The sequence below is a fragment of the Mus musculus genome, chromosome 12 (assembly GCF_000001635.26).
Source record: "Mus musculus strain C57BL/6J chromosome 12, GRCm38.p6 C57BL/6J".
NCBI lineage: Eukaryota > Metazoa > Chordata > Mammalia > Rodentia > Muridae > Mus > Mus musculus.
In genome coordinates, this window is record NC_000078.6 from 81,100,853 (window position 1) to 81,123,680 (window position 22,828).

The 22,828-nt window shown below is 42.5% G+C and overlaps 1 protein-coding gene and 1 pseudogene across 3 annotated transcripts in view; both read left to right on the forward strand.

Annotated features, from left to right (window-relative positions):
• The window catches only part of Smoc1 (SPARC related modular calcium binding 1), a 159,607-nt gene that overhangs the window by 74,045 nt on the left and 62,734 nt on the right, over positions 1-22,828 (forward strand). For all 3 annotated transcript variants that reach the window (NM_001146217.1, NM_022316.2, XM_006516135.4), the window contains exons 2-3: positions 3,755-3,920; positions 5,047-5,159. In NM_001146217.1, coding sequence (NP_001139689.1) covers positions 3,755-3,920; positions 5,047-5,159 — 279 coding nt within the window. The remainder of the gene's footprint in view (positions 1-3,754; positions 3,921-5,046; positions 5,160-22,828) is intronic.
• On the forward strand, positions 1,975-2,654 carry Gm18031 (predicted gene, 18031; annotated as a pseudogene).

A 22,828-nucleotide genomic window follows, 5' to 3' on the forward strand; every position in this document is an offset into this window, starting at 1 on the left:
TACCTTGTACCTACTGTGTGACCTGCAAGATGAGAGAAAAAAACCCTACCTTTGTCACTTCATTTGAACTATGACTAACTCAGGGATATTCTGGCTATTGACCCATAAGCATTAGACCAACCCACATCCATTTCTAGAATGTAGACATTGTTCTTGAGATCTCTCTCTGCTTTAAGAGAGTCATTTAAGACTTCAGTGAGCCTTAGTCTGGCACTAGGAAAACCTCCTTTGAGGGTGGGTACGGCCATGTCTGCTTAGGAGGCTAAAGCAGAGAAATACAGAGCCAAGGCCAGACTGGGTGACATAGTGAGGCTCTGTCTCAGAAAAAGCAAACACAAACTCAGTGAAGGACCATTTTCCTTCTCCTTGCTTAGATACTTCATGGCTGGGCTATCTCGTATGGCAGCCTCTATCCAGACATTGCCATCTGAAATTAAACACAACTCAATATTCGGTCTTAGTTGCGTTTGCTATATATCATGTGGCTAGCATGGGCACAGAACATTCCATTGTCAGGAAAAGCTATTTGGAACTGTGTGGTTCTGTAGTATTGCAAGCTTCCAGGATCGTACCCTCTCTTGGTTTCTCTGCTCACATGTTGTGTGGTAACTGCTTGACTGACATCTTATTCTAGAGTGGAAACCCATTGTGGGCAGGGTCTGTGTTGAGTGTCCCTCACTGGCTTCCTGAGCAGATGGAAGAATAGCCTCATTCTGAATGTTCGTGGATGCAGGATGATCTCTTCTGTGAGGGCAGAGTCACACTATTCAAGCCCCATTTAGTACAACTTAGTCTGTGTTTTGAGTGCAATCACAAATACACATTGTTCCCCAAACACACACACACACACACACACACACACACAAACAAGGTCTATAGTTGATTGAAGATGGTCTTTAGCAACTGCCCTGTGCTGTCTCTGAAGTTTTTATAGCGCCCTCGGGGCGAATAAATTTGAGACAGGCATCTTGTGGCAACCCTCCTGACACGGAGATCACTCCGTGGTCTGGAGGAGGTGGGGTTCTGAGGCTCTGTAACCTGTCTGTCTGCAGACAGAGTGCTCCCCTTGTCAGACTGGTCTCTGGCACAGTCACACTGAGTCTCTTTTGACTCAGAACAAGCCATTTCCAAACTGAATTTATGACCTGTAGTTCAATGCCATGATGACGTCTGTAGCTGTCTTCCTCTGTGAGCAGCAGAGCGGACAAGGCAACCTCTGCTGTTTTAAAAAAGAAACTTTGTCTCTCCTTTGGTGAGTTCTCTAAAAAAGAAAACCACACTGTTTAAATTTCAAAGATGAGCGAAAACTTACATATGACCGAGGTGGTGTTGGCAAATGTGATCTTCACAATAACAGAAGGAAGATTCACAATAACATAGTAACACATGCCATGTCAGTATCCTCAACTGTTGAGGACGAGAAAAACTCAGAGCCCGAAAACACAGGCAACTTCCTTAGACCCAACAGATCCATGACTTAAACAAACAAACAGACAGACAGACAAATAAACAAACAACAACAAGCCAGCTCAAAGTCAGAAGCTAAAGAGCCTCAGATCAGATAGGCCTACTCCTTAGAACCTTCTGTTCTGAGGAGCTCTGGGCCACCTCTGTGCACCTCTGTGCACTGTTTTGCCGTGAGGAGGACAGAGGAAAGGACACAGCTAGAGCAAATCAGCGCATTGAAGAGAGAGCATCCCAGAAGCCTCCTTGGGTGATGCGAATCTGGGAGGGGAGGTTAGGCCTTTTGCTAGACATCTTGGTTCTGAGTTAATTTCATTCGAGAAGCACTACTCATGGCTACATTGGTTCCACAAATAGTCAAAGAGTCCAGCACTGTGCTAGATGCTCAGATATGTTTACATGTAGAGCAAGTTAAATCCTTCTTGTCTTGAAGCTCCAAGTTGGGTACCCTATTGCCAACCAAGTCACACATATAAATTCATCATCTCAGATGTTAAGAGCTAGAGAGGGGCTTCCTCTTTCCAGTCATTACTGAGCAATGAGTATCTCTTGGACAACTGGTACAAGTGCCGCAAGACCAGGGGTAAGAGAAAACCATACCACAAGAAGCGGAAGTATGAGCAGGGACGGCCAGCTGCCAACACCAAGATTGGCCCTTGCCGTATACACACAGTCCGAGTTAGAGGAGGCAGTAAGAACTACCGTGCCCTGAGATTGGATGTGGGGAATGTTTCCTGGGCCTCTGAGTGTTGTACTCACAAAACAAGGATTATTGATGTTGTCTACAATGCATCCAGTAATGAGCTTGTCCGCACCAAGACCCAGGTGAAGAATGGCATTGTGCCTATTGACAGCGCATCGTACTGATAGTGGTACGGGTCCCACTATGCACTGCCCCTGGGCCACAAGAAGGGGGCCAAGCTGACTCCTGAGGAGGAAGAGATTTTAAACAAAAAAACTATCAAGGACAATTAAAAAGAAATACAACGACGAAAGGAAAGAAGAATCAGCTCTTCTGGAGGAGCAGTTCCAGCAGGGCAAGCTTCTCACCTGTGTTGCCTCAGACCGGGTCAGTGTGGCAGAGCAGACGGCTATGTGCTTGAAGGCAAGGGGCTGGAGTTCTATCTGTGGAAGATCTAAGTCCAGACAGGCAAATAAACTGTCATTCATAGCGTGTGTAATAAAAGTGTTCTGAAAAAAAAATAAAGAAAAATAAAGATAAAGAAAAGAAAGAGAAAAGAAAAGAGAAGAAAAAAAATATCTTGAGAGGAAGCCAGAGTTGTGAGAGATTGGGATGGGCACTGTCCTTACCTGTGAGAGTTGGGGAAGCCTCCTGAAAAAGATGGTGGCAGCCCAAACCCAGAGCAGGCTGAGAGCAGATGGTGGAGAAACACTTCAAATGGCTAGATGGGCAGAGGCAGTGGTAAACAAGCGGCACAGAAATGCCGTCACTGAGGCCCAGGGTCACATACGGCCATCCTGGAACACCCTTGACCTGTCCTAATGGCAGCTGGACACCTTTCAAGGGTTTTAATCAGGGATCCAGGGCTGACACTGGTATGCTGAGGTCGACTTGGAGGGTCGCAGTGCATGAGGGTTTATTGAAGGTGTCTGAGAATTCTGGTCCTAAAGGATTCTGCTTGACTTATTGTTTCCCACGCTGATTATTATCACCACACGTTTGGAACACAGGAAAAAATTTTCTTACTCACTCAGCTTGTATTTTGCTAGAGAGCAATGGGCAGAACAGATAGATTTGGGGTTTAATGCTATTGATTTGGCGATAGGTTTGGGGTTCAATGATATTACCTATTACATAAAACTTCCCCCACAGAACTTAGAGACTGTTTTTTTCTGGAGTTGAGCATTTGTAAGCAGCAGTTGTGGTAGCCATCCGTGTGTGGAGAGAGGGTGCATGGTTTTCAGGTTAAAGCTTTGATTTTCTCCCCATGGATTTAGGCTGTGAGGAGATCCTCACGCCACACAGTGTGACAGTGGTCCCGTCAGGGGTTCCGTCTCACAGGGTGGTTGTGGAGATTGACAGGATCCTACATTTGGAGCATCTTGTGGTCAGTTAACAGGACCTTACTATCTTTGGGATGCATACGGGAGGCCTTCCTTGGTTAAACATCTATCAGGCTCCCTCATCTCTAGGGTTTTATAACTTCAGATCTATTTGAGATTTACTAACTAAGGGGAAGCCAAGACTATAAGTCATGGGTCTCTCCCTATTTTTCTTGCAAAAATAACCTCTGTGTTATTTCACTTTTTTTCTTCCTTCCCAACGTAGTTCCTAATAAGTGACCGTGACCCTCCGTGCAACCCACACTGTCCCAGGACTCAGCCCAAGCCCATCTGCGCCTCTGACGGCAGGTCCTACGAGTCCATGTGTGAGTACCAGAGAGCCAAGTGCCGAGACCCAGCCCTGGCCGTGGTCCATCGAGGTCGATGCAAAGGTGAGTGTGTACGCTCAGGCGGGCAGAGGCTGCTGGGACTACAGCGCCACAAGGTGAAATCATCACTGGGGCTTGAATGCCTTTGCTCTTCTGCTCTTCTGTCTCTCTCCGCCTCCCATCAGGGTGTGAGGGAAGGAAGAATGGTAAGGAACACTTCCCTGATCTTCAGACACTGCCACCAGTGAGGAGCGAGGGGCTGAGGGGCAGTGTCTTGTATGCTTGTGGTGTTTTGTTTTTTTTTTCTCAAAACAGAGACACAGTACATTACTGCTGGCCCCGGGATAGGGATTCCAAACTGTTGGTTCACAGAAGTGTTTTGTTTGACCTGCTTTAAAGCGCGCAAAGTATTTGAGATAACATTTAAAAACTGGGAGATTCAACAATAACAAATCTGGCCTTTTGTTTCTCTCTTCCAAAATTGGCAGGTCTGGCACTGTCAGGTTTGTCAGTGCAAGACAGCGCACACAGTCAGCGCTGAGGAGTTCCAGCCACTACAAGGAGCTTGCTTTCTGCTCTACTTCCAACCTTCCTCCTGACTTCAGAGCACTGCGTGTGCAGCCCCTCAGTCACTGTCTGTGCTGCTTTCCCGAGTCCCGTAGAGTTTTGACCTTGTGGTCTGGAGCGATCATAGGAAGTGCAGGAAGCCAGCGGGCTACCACAGACATTTGATTTTCTCAAGAAAGCGCTAGCATTGCTATGTTGCCCAGGCTGATGACAGGCCTGCCATCAGAGCCTTCCTTAGTCCTGACATTAAAGATATGCACCATCACGCTCTCCTTGCAGTTCCTGGATTTATTAGTTTTAGTAAAGCTTGGAGAAGTTAATGGGAATGGGACTCACTTTCCCCATCCCATGAGTAAAGGGACATTTAGGAGAAAGAAAAGGAGAGCCTGGGCTAATAGGCTTCTCCTCTACTTCCCTAAGCGTTAAGAGGAAGGTAGCTCCAGCAGGTGTCTGTGGACATGGGCACCACACTCTTCCCACTGAACATGCAGGTGGCATGCTGCCTTGCCCCAGCCAGGTACAGGGCTTTTCTCAGCATTCCTGCCATGGGGCAGCCATTTTGGTCCCTGGCTTCTGTGTGGAACCCAAGGGAAATATACAATGTACTCCTCCCCCTGTTTAGATGCTGGCCAGAGCAAGTGTCGCCTGGAGAGGGCTCAGGCCTTGGAACAGGCCAAGAAGCCTCAGGAGGCTGTGTTTGTCCCAGAGTGTGGCGAGGATGGTTCCTTCACACAGGTGAGGTTTCACGTGGGCTTCTGGGGCGCTCGCTGGGCTGAGGCAGAAGGGAGGTGTCCAGAGAGCACCAGGGTCATTTGGCACCTTCATTTTGTGGGAAATGGCTGGGTGAGTGTCTCTTTATCCCCTCTGCACTGCCTTTCCCCTTCTGGGCCCTCTATGCCACTCCCTGCCAACTGGCAGTGGGCCCTGACAAGATGCATGGAGTCTGAGCCAGGAAACTGGCATGGCCGGGTCCTGGTCCTCCCTACTGGCTGTCTCTTCTGTCAAATGTGGGCTGATTATTTTCGCTCGTCCCTGCCAGTTTCCACAGGCAACCTCAGTATTCCCTTCTCTGTTTATTGCTACCCCTCCACAACCCCTCGCCATGTACCTCCTTGAATGAAGAGGCACCCTTTTTGAGCACCGAGCTCACCATAGCTTCTGGACTGTGTGTGTACACGTGCACATGCAGATGGGCACGGCTAAGATTTTAAATACCCTGTCAGTGGCTCACCTCTCCTGCTCAGTGTCCCAGCTATTGCTTTGTGTAGTAGTGGGCTAGGCTACATTGGCACTGGCAGCCTTCCTGAAGCATAGTGGCAGTGGGACAGTAAGGTGCCTCTTCAAGGAAACTTCTATACGGCCCCCTAAGGGCCCAGATGAGAGGTTTTTGTGAGTCAGGACATGTGGCAAATGCATGGAGATGTGGTGAGGAAAATAAGGACAGTTATAGGACATGGTAAGCTTAGCTTGGCTGGGGATTGTCCCTGTGCCTGGCCGCTTTCTCTAGGATCCTTCTATCAAGTACATATAGCATTCAGGGGGGAATCTACACTTTCAGAGATAGAAAAAGCTGCTTCAGGGTTTTAAAAGCTCCTGTAATTCTTTTTTTTTTTTTTTTTTTTGGTTTTTTGAGATAGAGTTTCTCTGTATAGCCCTGGCTGTCTTGGAACTCACGCTGTAGACCAGGATGGCCTCGAACTCAGAAATCCACCTGCCTCTGTCTGCCTCCCAAGTGCTAGGATTTTTTTTTATTACGTATTTTCTTCAATTACATTTCCAATGCTATCCCAAAAGTCCCCCCCCCCACACACACTCCCCTACCCACCCATTCCCATTTTTTGGCCCTGGTGTTCCCCTGTACTGGGGCATATAAAGTTTGCCTGACCAATGGGCCTCTCTTTCCAGTGATGGCCGACTAGGCCATCTTTTGATACATATGCAGCTAGAGTCAAGAGCTCTGGGGTACTGGTTAGTTCATAATGTTGTTCCACCGATAGGGTTGCAGATCTCTTTAGCTCCTTGGATACTTTCTCTAGCTCCTCCATTGGGGGCTCTGTGATCCATCCAATAGTTGACTGTGAGCATCCACTTCTGTGTTTACTAGGCCCCGGCCTAGTCTCACAAGGGACAGCTATATCACCGTCCTTGCAACAAAGGCTTGCTAGTGTATGCAATGGTGTCATTGTGCTAGGATTAAAGGCGTGCGCCACCACTGGCCGGTGCTCCTGTAATTCTGTCTCAGGGGATGTAGGGTGGCTGTCAGTCAGAGGGTTTTCAGATTTCACTTCTGGTTGAGGGAGGGGGTTACTGACCTGAGACCAATACTATCTTAGGCAGTAACATAGAGGGGTGGTTGGGCATAGGTTTGACTTTGATATTTTAAGTGTTTCTCTGTTGACTCAAAGATGTAACCAGGCTGGGGCGGGGAGCACAGGGATAAAGTGACCTTGGCCGTCAGCCCTGGGGGAAGTGCTTGCTTTGACTTCCCATTTAAAGCTTTGCACTGCCAAATAACCCTATTTTTGGAGAATGCATGCACCATCATGACTTGGGGTGAAGAGTTGGTTCAAGGCCAGGGCACTCCGAAGATCCCTATGTTCTGTTGCTGTCTGACCTGGCAGACTCAAAGGGAGCTCGGAACTGTGCACTAGGAAGATGCAGTCTAGAGCTGTGCTTGGTGCGCTGTGCCTGACCGGGGCCAACCTGCCTGGGCTTGAGGCCAACCCACACGGGCAAGTCACTTAGCTTCCCAGCGTGCTTATCTGTAAAAAAAAAGAGAGAGACGATTATCTTTATGATTGTTATGTTGTACACATGTGATAAATTACTATGACGTCATCAGCATTATATATGGCTCTTAGGTTATGCGTGTCATTTTACTATTATTAGTGGTTATTATTTCACTTCCCTTGTAAGACCTCGATGAGGATGAAATGGGCTAACGCATGTGAAACACTTGGGACATACACATGTTGTGTAAGCATCTATCAGCACCATTATTGTGCGTCTCATCTCGACTGTGGGTCTCTATCTTAGATCTTTTCAAGCTTATAGATGGTACCACTTAAGGGTTGGGGGAGAGCACCCAAAGCCTTCGGTTGAAACTTTCCAAGCATGAAGAGTCATGAGCCCTCTGTCCTCATCAATTTTTAGGTTAGCTAATTATCTGAGTAAAACAGAATGCGGTGACCTTTGTCTGTGTGTTTGAGCACCCACACCCTCGGAGGGGAAATCAGACCTTCCTGAGTTTTGTTTTGGGCTGAGACCTGTGGGAGAAAGGTGATGGGGAGGAGGGCAGAGCCGAAGGCAGCTGTTCTCTCTCCTCTGCAGGCTCGTGGAGTCCTGAGCGTGTTGCTTATGAGCGTGGTTGACCTCTGCCCTCCTGACTCTGAAGTGTTAGCTGTCTCATGACAGACAGCCCCTCTGGCCAGCTTTTGTTCTGGCAAGGCCAGGCCCAACCAGGTGGTGTTTGCTTAAGGAAGGGAACTTCCAGATTAGTCCAGGCTGACTTGCTAAATGAGAGTGCCCGGGATTGCAGGCTGTCAGGTATTCCTTGCTTGTGTGACAGGCTAAGCACTGCCATGTGTCCTCAGTGCAGGCTGGCTCAGCCCAGTGAGCAGTCAGACGGCCAGTCAGTAGACCATTCCAGCTCGAGTGGTTACATGGAAGCTCCCCTCCCCCACTACTAAAGATGCTGCAATATCTTGAGGTTGCTGCTCTGAGTGTGATTCCGTCACTCCGAGGAGAGGCCAGAGTGCTGGGAGACAATGCCATCTCCTTCCCCATGGCCCGTTGTCACTCAGCCAGCTCTAAGTCCTGAGACAAGCTACATTGCTCTAATATTGTCTAGAACATTGGCATAGGGGCATGCTGGAGTTCGTAGCATGACTTACTCCTGGGAATTACTACAGATGTTATTCTTCTGAAGAACAAGGAGAGAATGATGGGACTCTGTTGGGACAGCTTTATCTGGTGTGAGACACAGCTGGAGGCCACATGACTGAATTAGCTTTAAGGAGACTCACGTGGCTTCTTTCTTTGTTTCCCCTGTTCTCCTTCCTCACTATACCCAACCTCAACTCACACAGGGGCGGGCGGGCGGGCGGGCAGGCAGCTCATCTTCCCTTACAGCAGGGATGCTGCATTCACCACTGTTTGAACTATCAGTACTTAGGATGGCCCCAGACTATTAAATCCAATTATGAGGCTCAGATCCAGACAGGTATTTTTGTTCATATGTGTTTGTGTGTGCAGGTACAAATGTGTGTATGGCTGTACATGCGTTTGTGTGCATGTGTGTGTATGCAGGTACAAATGTGTGTGTGGATGCATGTGTGTTTGTTTGCATGTGTGTATGTGCAGGTACATATGTGTATGTATGGTTGTACATTTGTTTGTGTGCATATGTGTGTGCAGACTAGAGGAAACCTTGGGTGTTGTCCTTTTGGAAACATTCACCTTGTTTTCTGAGGCAGTCTATCACTGGCTTGGAACTCACCAATTAGGGTAGGTTGGCTGGTCAGGGAGCCCTGGGGTCTGCTTGTCTCTCTGCCCCTCCAGCACAGGAATCACAAGAGTATGCCACTGTGTCTAGCCTTTTTGCCTGGGTTCTGGGATTAAACTTAGGACCTCGTGCTTGCAAGGTTGAAGCACATTATTAAGCCATTTTAGACACAGGGATTAGGGATTTTTAACTCTTCTCATCCCCCAGGGGTGATGTCAGTATTTGTTAAAAACAAAAAACAAAAAACAAAAAACAAAACCCTTAAACCTACTCTGTAAGGATGTCGTCTCTCTGGTTTCTTGAATACATCATTGGGATGTGAAGCTCAGTTCTTTGGGGACCTGGAATGAAGTCAGCTGCTCCAGGCTTTGCCCTTTGCTTTGGTGTGGTCTATTTCTTCTCTGGATGCCAGAGACATAATTCCCAATAGCTGCTCTGCCAAGGACTCTGCCAAGGGTTTGTCATCTGCCCAAGCTGTTTAGCTGAGATCTCAGCTGTGTTGACCGGAAGTTGAATGCTATGCTTGTGTACGTGCAGCTACATGTGTGTATGTGCAGCTACATGTATGTGTTTATGTGCAGCTACATATGTGTATATGTAGCTACATGTGTGTATGTGCAGCTACATGTGTGTATATGTAGCTACATGTGTGTATGTGCAGCTACATGTGTGTATGTGCAGCTACATGTGTGTATGTGCAGCTACATGTGTGTACCTGCAGCTACATGCATGTGTGTATGTGCAGCTACATGTATGTGTTTATGTGTGGCTACATGTATGTATGTGCAGCTACATGTGTGTATGTGTTGAATCATGAAATGCCGGCAGGAGCTTGTCAAACGTGTATATCACTGGACAACATTGATGGTCACTGTTAAGCGTGCTGGAGCCAGCCAGAGTCTTAGACTCACGAGCCCTCACTCTCATCTTTTTGTAGGTAGTTTTTAATGCCTTTATATAAAGAAAATCGCAGTTTCAGAGCAGTTTGAGGTGACTGAGCTAGAAGGAGGGGGTTTGACTCAAGCTGATTAACTTTGGGACTCATGTTTTTGTGCAGAAGTGCCCTTGGTGCATATGTGTTTCATTTTCACCCCCATTGTTATCCCAGAATTCCTTCTCTTGTTGCCCAATCAATCAAACACACACATAAAAAAAACCCTTTGATTATGGAAATTTTAAAAAAGTACAAAAGAGTAGACATAGTAGTATAATGAACTCCATGCACCCACCACCACTCTCAACAATGATTGACGCGTGACCAACTCTGTTTCATCTTTGCCCCATTTTCGTCTCCCATCCCGAACTGAGTTTCTTTAAAGCAAATACCCAGACACAACATCTTTTTATCCCAGGCAGGCAGGCATTTTGAACTCCACTGTGTCCTGGGCTATGTATTGGTGGTTTCTATGAGAGATTTAAAAAATGTGAACCCTGCCTTATGCAGAAAAGATAGCACAAGACACACAACAAAGCAATGGTGTAGAGATTGCATATGTGTAGCTGGAAATTCATATTTCAAAGGCCCACTTACCAGTGGATTGACTAGAGCTCAGGATGCATTTTTTTTCAGCAAGAAAACAAACACAGATTAAAAAAAATTTATCATGAACACCTTAAGTGGAAAGCAAATGATACAAATTAGCTTTAATGACAAAGTACTGACCTTATATATAGATATCTCTTCCAATTTGGAAGGAGGAAAAAAACCATTAAAACATGGTCAAGAGATACCAACAAGGAGGGCCTAAGTAATAAGACATTAGCCTCTGAGCAAGCCCAGGGAATGCAGCAAAGTGACAGCTTGTCTGCATCATGTGCCAGGCCCTGGGTTCAGTCCCTAGTACCATCAAAGGAGAAAAGAATGACAACAACCAATAAATGAATATGAATGACATAATCTCTACTCGTTAAATTGTATAAATAAAAATGACGATGGAGAAGTTGAGGAGATGGCTCAGTGAGTGAAGCTCTTGCCTTGAAAGGATGAGAACCTGAATTTGTTCCCAAGAACCCACGTAGAAAGCTGGGTGTGGTGGCACGTTTTGAATCCTAGCCCTGAGGAGGGGGAGCTGGAGAGATCGTTAAGGCTCCCTGGCTGGCCAGCCTAACCTACTCAGCAAGATTCTGGCCAATGAAGATCCCTGTCTCAAAAAACAAGGCAGGAAGCATGTGCCTTAGGGTTTCTATTGCTGTGATGAAACACCATGACCAAAGCAACTCTGGGAGGAAAGGGTTTATTTGACTTACACTTCCAAGTCACTGCTCATCATTGAAGGAAGTCAGGGAACTCAAACAGGGCAGGAACCTGGAGGAAGTAGTTGGTGCAGAAGCCTTGGAAGGGCACTGGCTTGCTCAGCCTACTTTCTTACAGAACCCAGGACCACCAGCCCAGGGAAGCACCACCTATAATATGCTGGGTCATCCACCATCTTGACTAGGAAAATGCCCTACAGGCTTGCCTATAGCCCAGTCTTCCGGAGGAATTTTTTCTTTTGGGGCTTCCTCCTCTTAGATGTGTCAAGTTTAGCTCGTGTCATATTGATACAAAACTATTCTGTACAGCAACTGAGGAACAACACTGGCCTGACACATGCATCTATACCCAACATGAACATAAGCACACACACACACACACAAATGACGATGTATCATTTTACTTGTAACAATAGGAGAGATGTTCAGGGTTGAATGTAGGGAAACGGCTTACCCTTATGCTGCTATTGGGAAAGTCAACTGGCACCTGTTTTGTAATAGAAGACTTTTGCAATAGGGGTCAGAAGTCGTAAGTGGACTCACATTTGGTGCTTGCGATTTCACTTCTAGGAATTTATTCCAAGGGAATAATTTTATTTCTTAATAAAAATTCCCCAAGGAAATATTTTTAAATGTGTGAAAATGTTTAGTGACAAAGGATTTCCAATTTCATCATAGCAAAAGGAAATTGGACCTGGCCTGAATATTTAATAACAGAGAATTGTCTAAACAGAGTATGGCAGAGCACATTGTGCAGTCACTAAAACATGTGTTAAAGAGGGTTACTTACTCTACACATGTGCATGAATGTTAGGGTTTAACAAGTGATCATAAAGAAACATTTTAATTCTTTCCTAGAGAAATAACTTTAAGAGAACTTAACACTGTAAACTGATGAGAAAAATATATAGGACAGAATGAAAGATCTCATTCGCCTCAAACAGGAACTGCTGTGCCTGTTATCCTCTGGATCTTTTTGTATATGTAGTTATTAATCATTCATTAAGGCAAAGTCGTACAATGACACATGCTATTTTAAAAACTGCTACATTTCCTTCCTTCCTTCCTTCCTTCCTTCCTTCCTTCCTTCCTTCCTTCCTTCCTTTCTTTCTTTCTTTCTTTCTTTCTTTCTTTCTTTCTGGAGTTATTTATTTATTTTATGTATGTGAGTACACTGTCGCTGTCTTCAGACACACCAAAAGAGGGCATCGGATCCCATTACAGATGGTTGGGAGCCACCATGTGGTTGCTGGGAATTGAACTCAGACACTCTGGAAGAGCAATTAGTGCTCTTAACCATTGAGCCAGCTCTCCAGACCGACATTTTATTTCTTTGTATAAAGGAATGAATTCCAGATAATTGGGAACAAGATTTTTAGGAGGCATGTACTGGACCAAAAGAAGGCATAGTCTGTTTTAGTTTTTAAACGTTTTTATTTGTTCTCTTGACAATTTCACACGCAACATGTCTTGACTATATCGGCCTCAACTCCTTCCTCACACTCCCATTTGATCCTTCAACAGTTACCAGTCTTACCTCATCCTGCTCTTCCTTCCTTCCTTTCCTTCCTTTCCCTTCCCTTTTCTTTCCCTTCCCTTTTCTTTCCCTTCCCTTTTCTTTCCCTTCCCTTTTCTTTCCCTTCCCTTTTCTTTCCCTTCCCTTTTCTTTCCCTTCCCTTCCCTTCCCTTCCCTTCCCCTCCCCTCCCCTCCCCTCCCCTCCCCTCCCCTTCCCTTCCCCTCCCTTAGTGTTACCTGCATGAGCATGAGTAACCTACTAGTGACCACGCCTCTGAAGAAAATTGACGCCCCCTCCCCCAGCAGCTATTAATTGCCAATGGCTCCTCCTCTAGGGCAGGAGCCTCAGGAACTCCTCCACCACCTTGCTGGAAATATTGACTGGCTTGATCTTATGCAGAGAACAACAGCTTTTGTAAGTTCGTCAGTGTGCTGGCTGTGTCATGTTCAGATGACGACATTTGGCAGTACTGCTCCCATCCTTACAGTCTCTCTTATATTCTTTCCGCCCCTCTTCCACGGTGTTTTCTGAATCTTGTGGTGGTTGCTATGAGTGTCCCCTTTAGGGAAGAGTGCTCAAACGTCACTTATTCTCAGCAGTTGATCAATTATGAGTCTCTGCCTTGACGGATGCCCTCTGCAAAAAGAAGTGTCTCTGATCCAGGTTAGAGAATCTATGGGTATTAAGATAACCATCTAGAAGAAAAACTGTCTTTTTTTTTTTTTTAGATTCTTTTTTTTTAAAATTTCATTTATTACGTATTTTCCTCAATGACATTTCCAATGCTATCCCAAAAGTCCCCCATACCCTCCCCCCCACTTCCCTACCCACCCATTCTCATTTTTTTGGCCCTGGCATTCCCCTGTACTGGGGCATATAAAGAGAAAAACTGTCTTTTAAGCAACACAATAATAGTAGATTTCCCTCTTAGGGTTTACGTTCTCCCACACCATGCGATTTGACCTTTTTTCCCCATATTATTTATGAACTCCCTTCTGTGAAGTAGGCCTCAAATCCAACCAGGAAGTAGCTGGTGATCCTCTGAACCACCATGCCACTACTGCACCAGCACACCTCTGCTGGCATGCTGCTACTGTAGCGTACAGGGCTCATGATTGGGTAAGTCTGCTGATGTCTTTTCTCCCTAAGTGGACTACACATCAGCTTTCAGCACCAGGAAAGCCACCTGACAGGGGGGAAGTTTCTAGATCAGTTCCAGCTTGATTTCTCTGTGTTCTACAATCAAAAATTTCAGCAGCAGAGTAGTTATTTATTATCTTTTTTAGGAAAAAGATAATAATATATGTTATTCTATAACCTTTCTTATATTGCCAGCTTAGTTATAGCTAAGTTACATATGAACTTACCTATTTAAAAAAACTTGCTAAATTTTATCCCATTATATAAAGGAATGTATCACAAATCCTGGAAAATTGAGAACCAAATTTTAAAAAGCAAAAGAAGGTCTATCCATCCAGTTTTGACGAGTAACCAAGAGGAATGGCTGTGGCCTGGGTTGTTTTGGGGCGCTCTGAGGTCTCCATGACCAATAACTCACAGGGGAGTATCCCATGAGTAGCACTGAGATTTTCATTAAAAATCCAGGTTTTCAGAGAGAAAGCATTGTCTGTTTGCCTGTGCAGGGTATCTTAGTTCAAACTCCTAATATGTGTGACATTGGTTTACAAAGAAGTGGGTTTCCATGAGACTCTTTTCTACATCTTAGTTTTGGTTAACCTACTCTAATACTTCCTCATCTCTCCTCCTTCTACCCCCACCCCAACCCCATCCCTGCCTAAGCCCTTAGCTCCCCGTGTTTCTCTTCCAACTACTTTAAAAATATTTAATTTTGTGTGTGTCAGTGTTTTGCCTGCATGTAAGTGTACTGTGTATATGCCTGCTGCCCTCAGAAGCTAAAAGAGGGCACTGGATACCTTGAACTTGTTTTAAGCACCAGTGCAAATCTTCAAGTGGTGCTGGGAACTGAACCATGTCCTCTACAGGAGGAGCCAGTGCTCGTCACTGCTGAGCACCCCACCAGCCCCAATTACTTTCACCACACAAAATTTCCATGATCTCTTCCTTGTCTTAAGGCAAATTCCCTTGGCCCCTTCTCAGGGCCCTTTCTAGTTTTCTGACCTCTACAGACCCTCTAGGTTAAACACATGAATCTAAGTATTCAAAGCTAGCATCGACATGAAAACATGCAGCATTTGGCTTTCTTGGCTTAGATTACCACACTTAGTATACTACTTTCAATTTCCACACATTTTGCTGTTGATCCAACTCTTCTTAATGGCAGAATGAAATTCTATTTTGTATGGCCCATTGTGTATATGTACTACCTGTGTATTGTCCATCCATTAGCTGATGAACATCTAGGCTGGTTCCATTTCATCTGTTGACAATTGTCAGCAGAGAAGGAATAGACATGGTTGTACAAGTATCTCTTAGTGGGCCTTACATTTCTTTGGGTATATGCAGGAGTGGTGTAGCTGGGTCATGTGGTAGTTGAATTTTCATCTTTAAGGTAACTTCTACACTAACTTTTATGGTGGCTGTACCAGCATACACTCCTACCATCAGTGGATAATGGTTCTCTTCTCCCCACATCCTTGTCAGCAGCATTCTTGATGATAGCCATTCTGACTGGACAGATGAAATCTTCACATAGTTTTAATGTGCATTTTCCTGATGGCTAATGATATCAAATACTTTCTGAAGTGTTGGCTGTCGGTTGCATTTCTTCTTTGGGAACACTCTGTTTAGTCCAACAGACCACTAGAAAGTGGAAGAAGACTGAGTTGTTTGTTTTATTAATGCTTAATGTTGTGAGCTCTTTGTATAGGGTAGTTACTAAGCCTCTGTTGGATAAGAAGCTGACAGAAACATTCCCCCATTCTGGAGGCTGCCTCTTCATAGGATTGGTTACTTCCTTTGCTATACAGAAGTGTTTTATTTTCATGAGACCCCATTTGCTGATTATGAATCTTTTTTCTGGGCTATTGGGGTCCTATTTGAAAAGTCCTCACCTAGGCCTATATCTTGAAATGTATTCCCTATTTTTTCTTCTAGAAGTTTTTGTGCAGACTGAGAGGTAAGAATCTAGTTTAATTCTTTTAAAGGTCTCTATCCAGTTTTCTTAGAACCGTTTGTTGGAAGACACTGTCTTTTCTCTGACGTATGTTTTTTGAAATCTATGCTGAAAGTCAAATGGCTGTAGTTGCATGGCCCTGTACTTGGGTCCTTTTTCTATTTTATTTATCTATGTGGGTTTTGTGTCAGTACCATGTTGTTTTTATTACCATGACTCTGTAGTATAAATTGAAATCAGGTATGGTGAATCCTCCTGCAGTATTATTTTGAACAGCATTGCATTGACTATCTGGGGTCTTTTATGTTTTCAGGGTTAGGGTTAGGGTTAGGGTTAGGTTTAGGCTTAGGCTCAGGCTCAGGCTCAGGCTCAGGCTCAGGCTCAGGCTCAGGCTCAGGCTCAGGCTCAGGCTCAGGCTCAGGCTCAGGCTCAGGCTCAGGCTCAGGCTCAGGCTTAGGCTTAGGCTTAGGTTAAGAACTTGCCAAGAGTGAAGAAGTGCACTTGAATTTTGATTGGATTGCATTGGATACGTAGCTGGCTTTTGATTGGATGGCCATTTCCACACTGTTGATGCTTCTGGTGCATGAGAAGTCTTCTTACCTTCTAGTGTCTTCCTCAATTTCTTCAGTGTTTTAAAGGTTTCACTGTAGAGATATTTTTATCTTTGGTTAGGTTTTATTCATAGTTATTTTTTAAAGACTGTTACAAATGGAATTATTTCCTTATTTCTTTCTTGGTGTTTTTGTCATTGGTATAAAGGAAAGCTACTGATTTTTGCATATTAATTTTTGCATCCTGATATTTGATTGAGCTGCTTATCAGTTCTTAGAGTTTTTTTTTTTGGCTGAATCTTTAGGATATCTTAAGTATAGGATCACATCTTCATCATCTGTTTGGACTTCTTCCTTTCTTATCTATATCTCTGTTTCTCTTGTCCTGTCGTTCTAGCTGAGACTCCAGTAATGTATTGAATAAGATGAAAGATAGTCTTGTTTCTGATTTTAGTGGACATGCTTTGAGTTTTGTTTATTTAATATAAAGTTGGCGTTTGGTTTGCCACATATATTATGTTGGATATATTCCTTCTATTCTGAGTTTCTTCAGGACATTAACATGAAGTGATTTTTGATTTTGTCAGAAGTCTCTTCCATGTTTATTGAAATGATCATGTGGTATCCATCCTTGAGCTTATTTATGTAACATAACATTTATTGACATTCTATCTATCCAAATCATGTTTGCATCTCTAGAATAAAGCCAATTGATCATGATGAAAAATCTTAGTTTCAGGCATTTTGTTGAGAATTTTTGCATCTATGTTCATCAGGAAAATTGTAAATTTTCTTTTTTCTTTTCTTTTTTTTTTTTACTTTATCTTTTTACTTTGTATCAGGGCAACACTAGCTTTGTAATAAGAGTTTAGTAGTTTTTCCTCCTTTCCAATGTTACACAATAGTGTGATGTGTATTGGCATTAATTCTTTGAAGGTCTGGGACTATCCATCAGTGAGTCCATCTGCGCTGGTGCTTCTTTAGTTGTTTCAATCTCATTTACTATTATAGCTCTGTTAAAACTGTTAACAAAATCTTTGTTTCATTTGTTATTTAATAGGCATCTAGAAATTAATCTATTTTTTTCTTAGATTTTTCTACTTTCATGGAATATGTTTTTAAGCCAAGGTCTAATGATTTTCTGAGTTTCAGTGGTAACTGTTGTAATGGTTCCCATCTCATCTTTAATTTTATTACTTTGAGTTTTTTCTCTTTTCTACTTAGTTTGGCTAAGAGTTTGTTAATATTGTTTATATTTTCAGAGAATGAATGTTATATCACTGATTCTTTGGGTTTTTCTTTGCTTTGTGTGTTACCATTTCATTGAATTCTGCCCCAATCTTAATGATTTCTTTCTACCTATTGATTTTGTAATTGGGACACTTCTGATCCACGACTGTAAGGAAGGCATTCCATATCTGGCACTGAGTTTTCTATTTGTCAACCTATGGCCTTTGCAATGAATTTTGTATGGGGCCATTCCAATTAAAATGTATTGATTACTATATTAAATATATAATTATATACATGTATGAGGCTCATACAATAGCATATAATACAATATAGTTGTATTATATAATACAACAGAAACAGTGGCTTTCTCAAGCATACTTAAGGTTCATATTTAAACGCCCTCTCCTTTACTTTCTTTTTTCCCTTAGTATCATGTGGTGTACTATCTCTATTTCCTTAAGATCTTTCTTTCCCTTATCCGACCTTCCTAATGCTATGACCCTTTAATACAGTTTTTCATGTTGTGGTGACCACCAACTATAACATTAATTTGCCGCTATTTCATAACTATAATTTTAGTAGTTATAAACGATAATGTAAATATCTGCTTAGCAACCCTGTGGGAATTGAGACCTACAGGCTGAGGGCCACTGTTCTAGGTATAAAGAGGGTCTTCATGTATGGCTAATGGCTGAGTGATTGAACCCCTAATTTCTTCCTTCCTTCCTTCCTTCCTTCCTTCCTTCCTTCCTTCCTTCCTTCCTTCCTTTCTTTCTTTCTTTCTTTCTTTCTTTCTTTCTTTCTTTCTTTCTTTCTTTCTTTCTTTCTTTCTTTCTTTCTTGTTTTTTGTTTTTTTGTTTTTGTGTTTTTTTTGAGACAGGGTTTCTCTGTATAGCCTTGGATGTCCTTGAACTCACTTTGTAGACCAGGCTGTCCTTGAACTCAGAAATCCACCTGTCTCTGCCTCCCAAGTGCTGGGATTAAAGGCTTGCACCACCACGCCTGGCCCGACCCCTGATTTCTTAATGTAGGCCCTCAGAGCTAAGAGCTTTCTTTATGGGCTGTTTTATTGTGTCCCTTGGATTTTGGTGCGTTGTGGCTTTATTTTGATTCTAGGAATTTAAACAGTTTCTGCTTGATTTCTTTAAGGACCTATTCCTTGTTAAATAGTATGTTGTTTGGTTTCCATGAGCTTTTGTATGCTTGAGGGTTTTGGTTGTTATTAAGACTTGCTTTATGATCTATTTTAAAGAAAGTTCCTTGGGCTGCTAAGAAAAGTATGTAATCTTCAGTGTTCAGATGGAACGTTCTATAGATGTTTGCTAAGTCCATATGATCTCTGATGTCATTTAATTCATTTATTTCTCTTTTGTTATTGTTTGAAGACCTGTTAAGTGGAAAGGATTGGGGTATTGAAGTAACTAGTATATTGCACTGGCATTTTTTTGTGACAACATGTAATAGTATTTATCTTATAAAATTGGGTGTACCTGTGTTCTGGACACATGTGTTTAGAATTGTAATGCCCTCTTGATGGTTGTTCCCTTCATCAGTGCAACATGATTTTTTTTTAATTTAAAAAGCCCTTTTTTCAATGACACTTACCTGTTTTCTAGATCCTCTTGCTTGAAATATTTATCTTTTTACCTTAATGTGCTGTCTGTCTTTTGTAGTAGGATCTATTTCTTGGGGGCAGCAAGTATATAGTTAATTTTTTTAAAAACCATATCTATTAGTCTGTGTCTTTTGATTGGGGATTCAGGCTATTAATACTTACTATTATTATTTAACAGTGTGCATTGATTTCTGTTGTTTTGTTGATTTTGTAGTGTTTGTTTTTTGTCTCTTTGTCCCTTACTTAGCTATTATTCTAGTGTGGCTGATTCTTTCTCATAGTCTCATGGATAGATTTGTTTACCATTTTACTCTGAGAGTCAATTAAGAATTTTATATGTAGAGCTGTATGAGTGTCATTAATTACTTTAATCTATTTTTTCTAATAATGGAAAGTTCTTAATTTTTTTAAATTATGATAGATAGCTTTGCTGGGTATAATATGCTGAGTCAGCCATTGTCTTTCAGAACTTGAAATATATCACTCCAAGCCCTTCTGTCTTTTCAAGTTTCAGTGGAGTAGGCTGGAGCTATTTCCATGGGACTCCTCTGCTGCTTGTTACTTTTCTCTCACTGCTTTCTTTGTTATGTATTTTAAGAGGCTTACTTATGTATAATGAGAGGAGGTTCTTTTCTGGTCTTGCCTCCTATATCTAGATGGGAAACTCTTTTTTTCATTCTGAGAAATTTTGCTGAGATTCTTTTAAAGATGTTTTATCTTCCTTTAGAATGAGATTCTTCTTCTTCTATGCTTGTTGCTCATAGTCCTGGTCTTTTCAGAATGTTTCCCACAGGTGCCTTCTCATTGTCTTATCTTTCGTGTTTTTTCTACTGTCCCCATTTTCAACCTTGCCTTTCAGATCAGGTAGTCTGCCCTTCCCTTGATCCATTCTGTTGCTGAGGCTTTCCAGGAAGCTTTAACTTTCACATTTTTTTCTTTTGGTGTTTTAGATACTTTTTTTTCTCATTGTTTCTCTTGTTGAATTCTTTTTAGGTCGTATGTGGCATTCATGTTTTATTTAGCTTTTTGGATGTGTTCTTGATTAGGATCTTATTTTCTCCCTTTGGTTTCTTTACTGACAATCATTATTTTGAGTTTTCTATCTGAGGTTTTATTTATCTCATTCTTATTATATGCAATTACTACAGAATTAGTAATTTTTGAAAAACTTTGTGCTTTTTGTGTTTCTTGTGTTCCTGTGTTGGGATTTATATATTCGGGATTATTTAATTGCTTGGATTTTAAAATTAGCTATATTCTTTCTTTTTAAAAAAGATTTATTTATTTAATATTTACTTATTTATTTTTTTAGATGTGAGTACACTGTAGCTGTACAGATGGTTGTGATTCTTCATGTGGTTGTTGGGAATTGAATTTTTAGGACCTTTGCTCACTCTGGTCAACTCAACTTGTACAGTCCCTGTTTGCTCCAACCCAAAGATTTATTTATTATTATACATAAGTACACTGACTTCATAGCTCACTTAAGACGCATCAGACGAGGGCATCAGAACTCATTATGGGTGGTTGTGAGCCATCATGTGGTTGCTGGGATTTGAACTCAGGACCTTTGAAAGAGCAATCAGTGCTCTTACTTGCTGAGCCATCTTGCCAGCCCTCTATATTCTTTCAGTTGAAATTTCTGCATTGTTCACTTGGGACTTGGATTTGGTAGAATTGAAATTCAGAAAGCAAGAATTTTCAGAATAAATCCAGAAAATTTCTGAATTCTGAATCCAAGGACTCAAGGTGCCTGCTGTGAATTCTTTATTATTCCTTGAACAGAATAGTAACTGAGAACAACCATAATGGCTAGATATTATCTCTCTGCAAATGTAGTAACCAACATTTGTTTATCCCATTGGAGGATAAATAACCAAGTGAACAGCAAGGAGGATTCTCAGAGTTTAGTTAATCAGATTAGCATTGCAATGGAAGTAAGATGTGTGAGAGTAGAGATTAAGTACTAGGCTGGACCTGGACCTGACTATGTACCCGGAATGGCATTGGATGGATGATCTTAGACTGCTGAACCTCTTGCATCCATATCAAGACTGGGGTGCTGGGACTACAGACATTTGCCATCCCATCTACTTTATGGGGTGCTGGGTGCATGTTAGGCAGGAACTCCACCAGCTGAGGTACTCACCCCCAATCCAGACATGTGCTCTTCAAAGTATTTAACACAAGCATCTCAAATTGCTTTTAATAAATATTCAGCAGGGATGTGGCTGTTAGAGGCAATTATCAGATGCAGTTGCAAGGCATTAAAATTTTTGTGCCGATTATATTTGTAAGATTGTTAAACATAAAAACCTTTCGTTATGCTTCTTCTAGGTGAAATGATGTATTATATTTCCCATGCTTGAGCTCACCATCTCAGGAGCTATGTTTTTGATAAGCTCTGGAGACTACTTTCCCCACTTTTCAATTTTAAGGGCATATATTGACTTTTTTTGAAAACAGAGATCCTTGAGTTATAGTTTCTTTTTGCTGATTACTTTATTCTGTAGTTGGAATCCCAGAGGGAAAAATCATGTGGCTTTTTGACACATGATTTTTTTTTTTTGACACATGATTTTTAAAACACATACGATATAACACTTGAGGACCTGGAGGTTTTCTTCCCTGGTAGCACCCTTCATCTGCTCCCACTGTACAGAGCTTTCTTCCTAGAGATCTGTTGCAGGACAGGCTCATTCCAGGAGTGCTTCACTTCACCAAGTGCTCTTCCATCTGCCAGACTCTTATCAACTATTGGAGGTATTAATCCATTACACGGACCATAAACCTTTATTCACCTGGTTGATTAAACATTGGGAGTCTGGAATGACTAGCCCACTTATGGAAAGGATTTGTCTAATCTTAATTTTAAAAAGATGTGTATGAATATTTTGTTCACACCTTTGTTTATGTGTCATGTATATGCCTGGTGCCCATGAAGTTCAGAAGAGGGTGTTGGATGCTTTAAAAACAAGGTTATGGATGGATGAGAGAAGCCATTTGGGTGCTGGGCAGTAAATCTGAGCTCTCTGAAAGAACAAGTGCTTTTAATGGCTCAGCTATCTCTCCAGCTCCAATTATCCAAACGATGATGAGCCTAGAAGTCTTAGGAATCTGGAGGCAATGGTCATTAGTCTCTATGTGGAGAGATCTTGCAAAGAGCAACCTTGAGGATTTCTCCTCAGACCATGCATAGCACTGATGTAGCTATAGTGCTGAGAATGGAGTGTGTCTGTGTGCTGGCTTGTCCTCTCTAGCCTCATGTGGATTCTATGGCCCAGACAAAAACAGTTGTTAAAAGTATGTGGTACTTTGAGCCTTCTGGACAAACTTCTGTCTGTCTCTGTCTCTGTTTCTGTCTCACTGCCTCTGTCTGTTTGTTTCTGCCTCTCTGTCACTGTTTCTTTGTCTCTCTCTGTGTCTTTTCATGCCCTCCCTCCATCTCTCTGTCCTTTCTTCCTTCTCATCCCCATTCCCTCCATCACACTGTTAAATTCAAATCTATCCTTTACTTTTAAATGGTATAAATGTAAGTGGACCCAGTTTTAAGTAAGTTGTTGCTTTTCTTTTTGGCAATAAGTTGTAATGGTTATAATTAGAACATTTATAGTTAAGGCCTCTTAGCTTGTTTTAA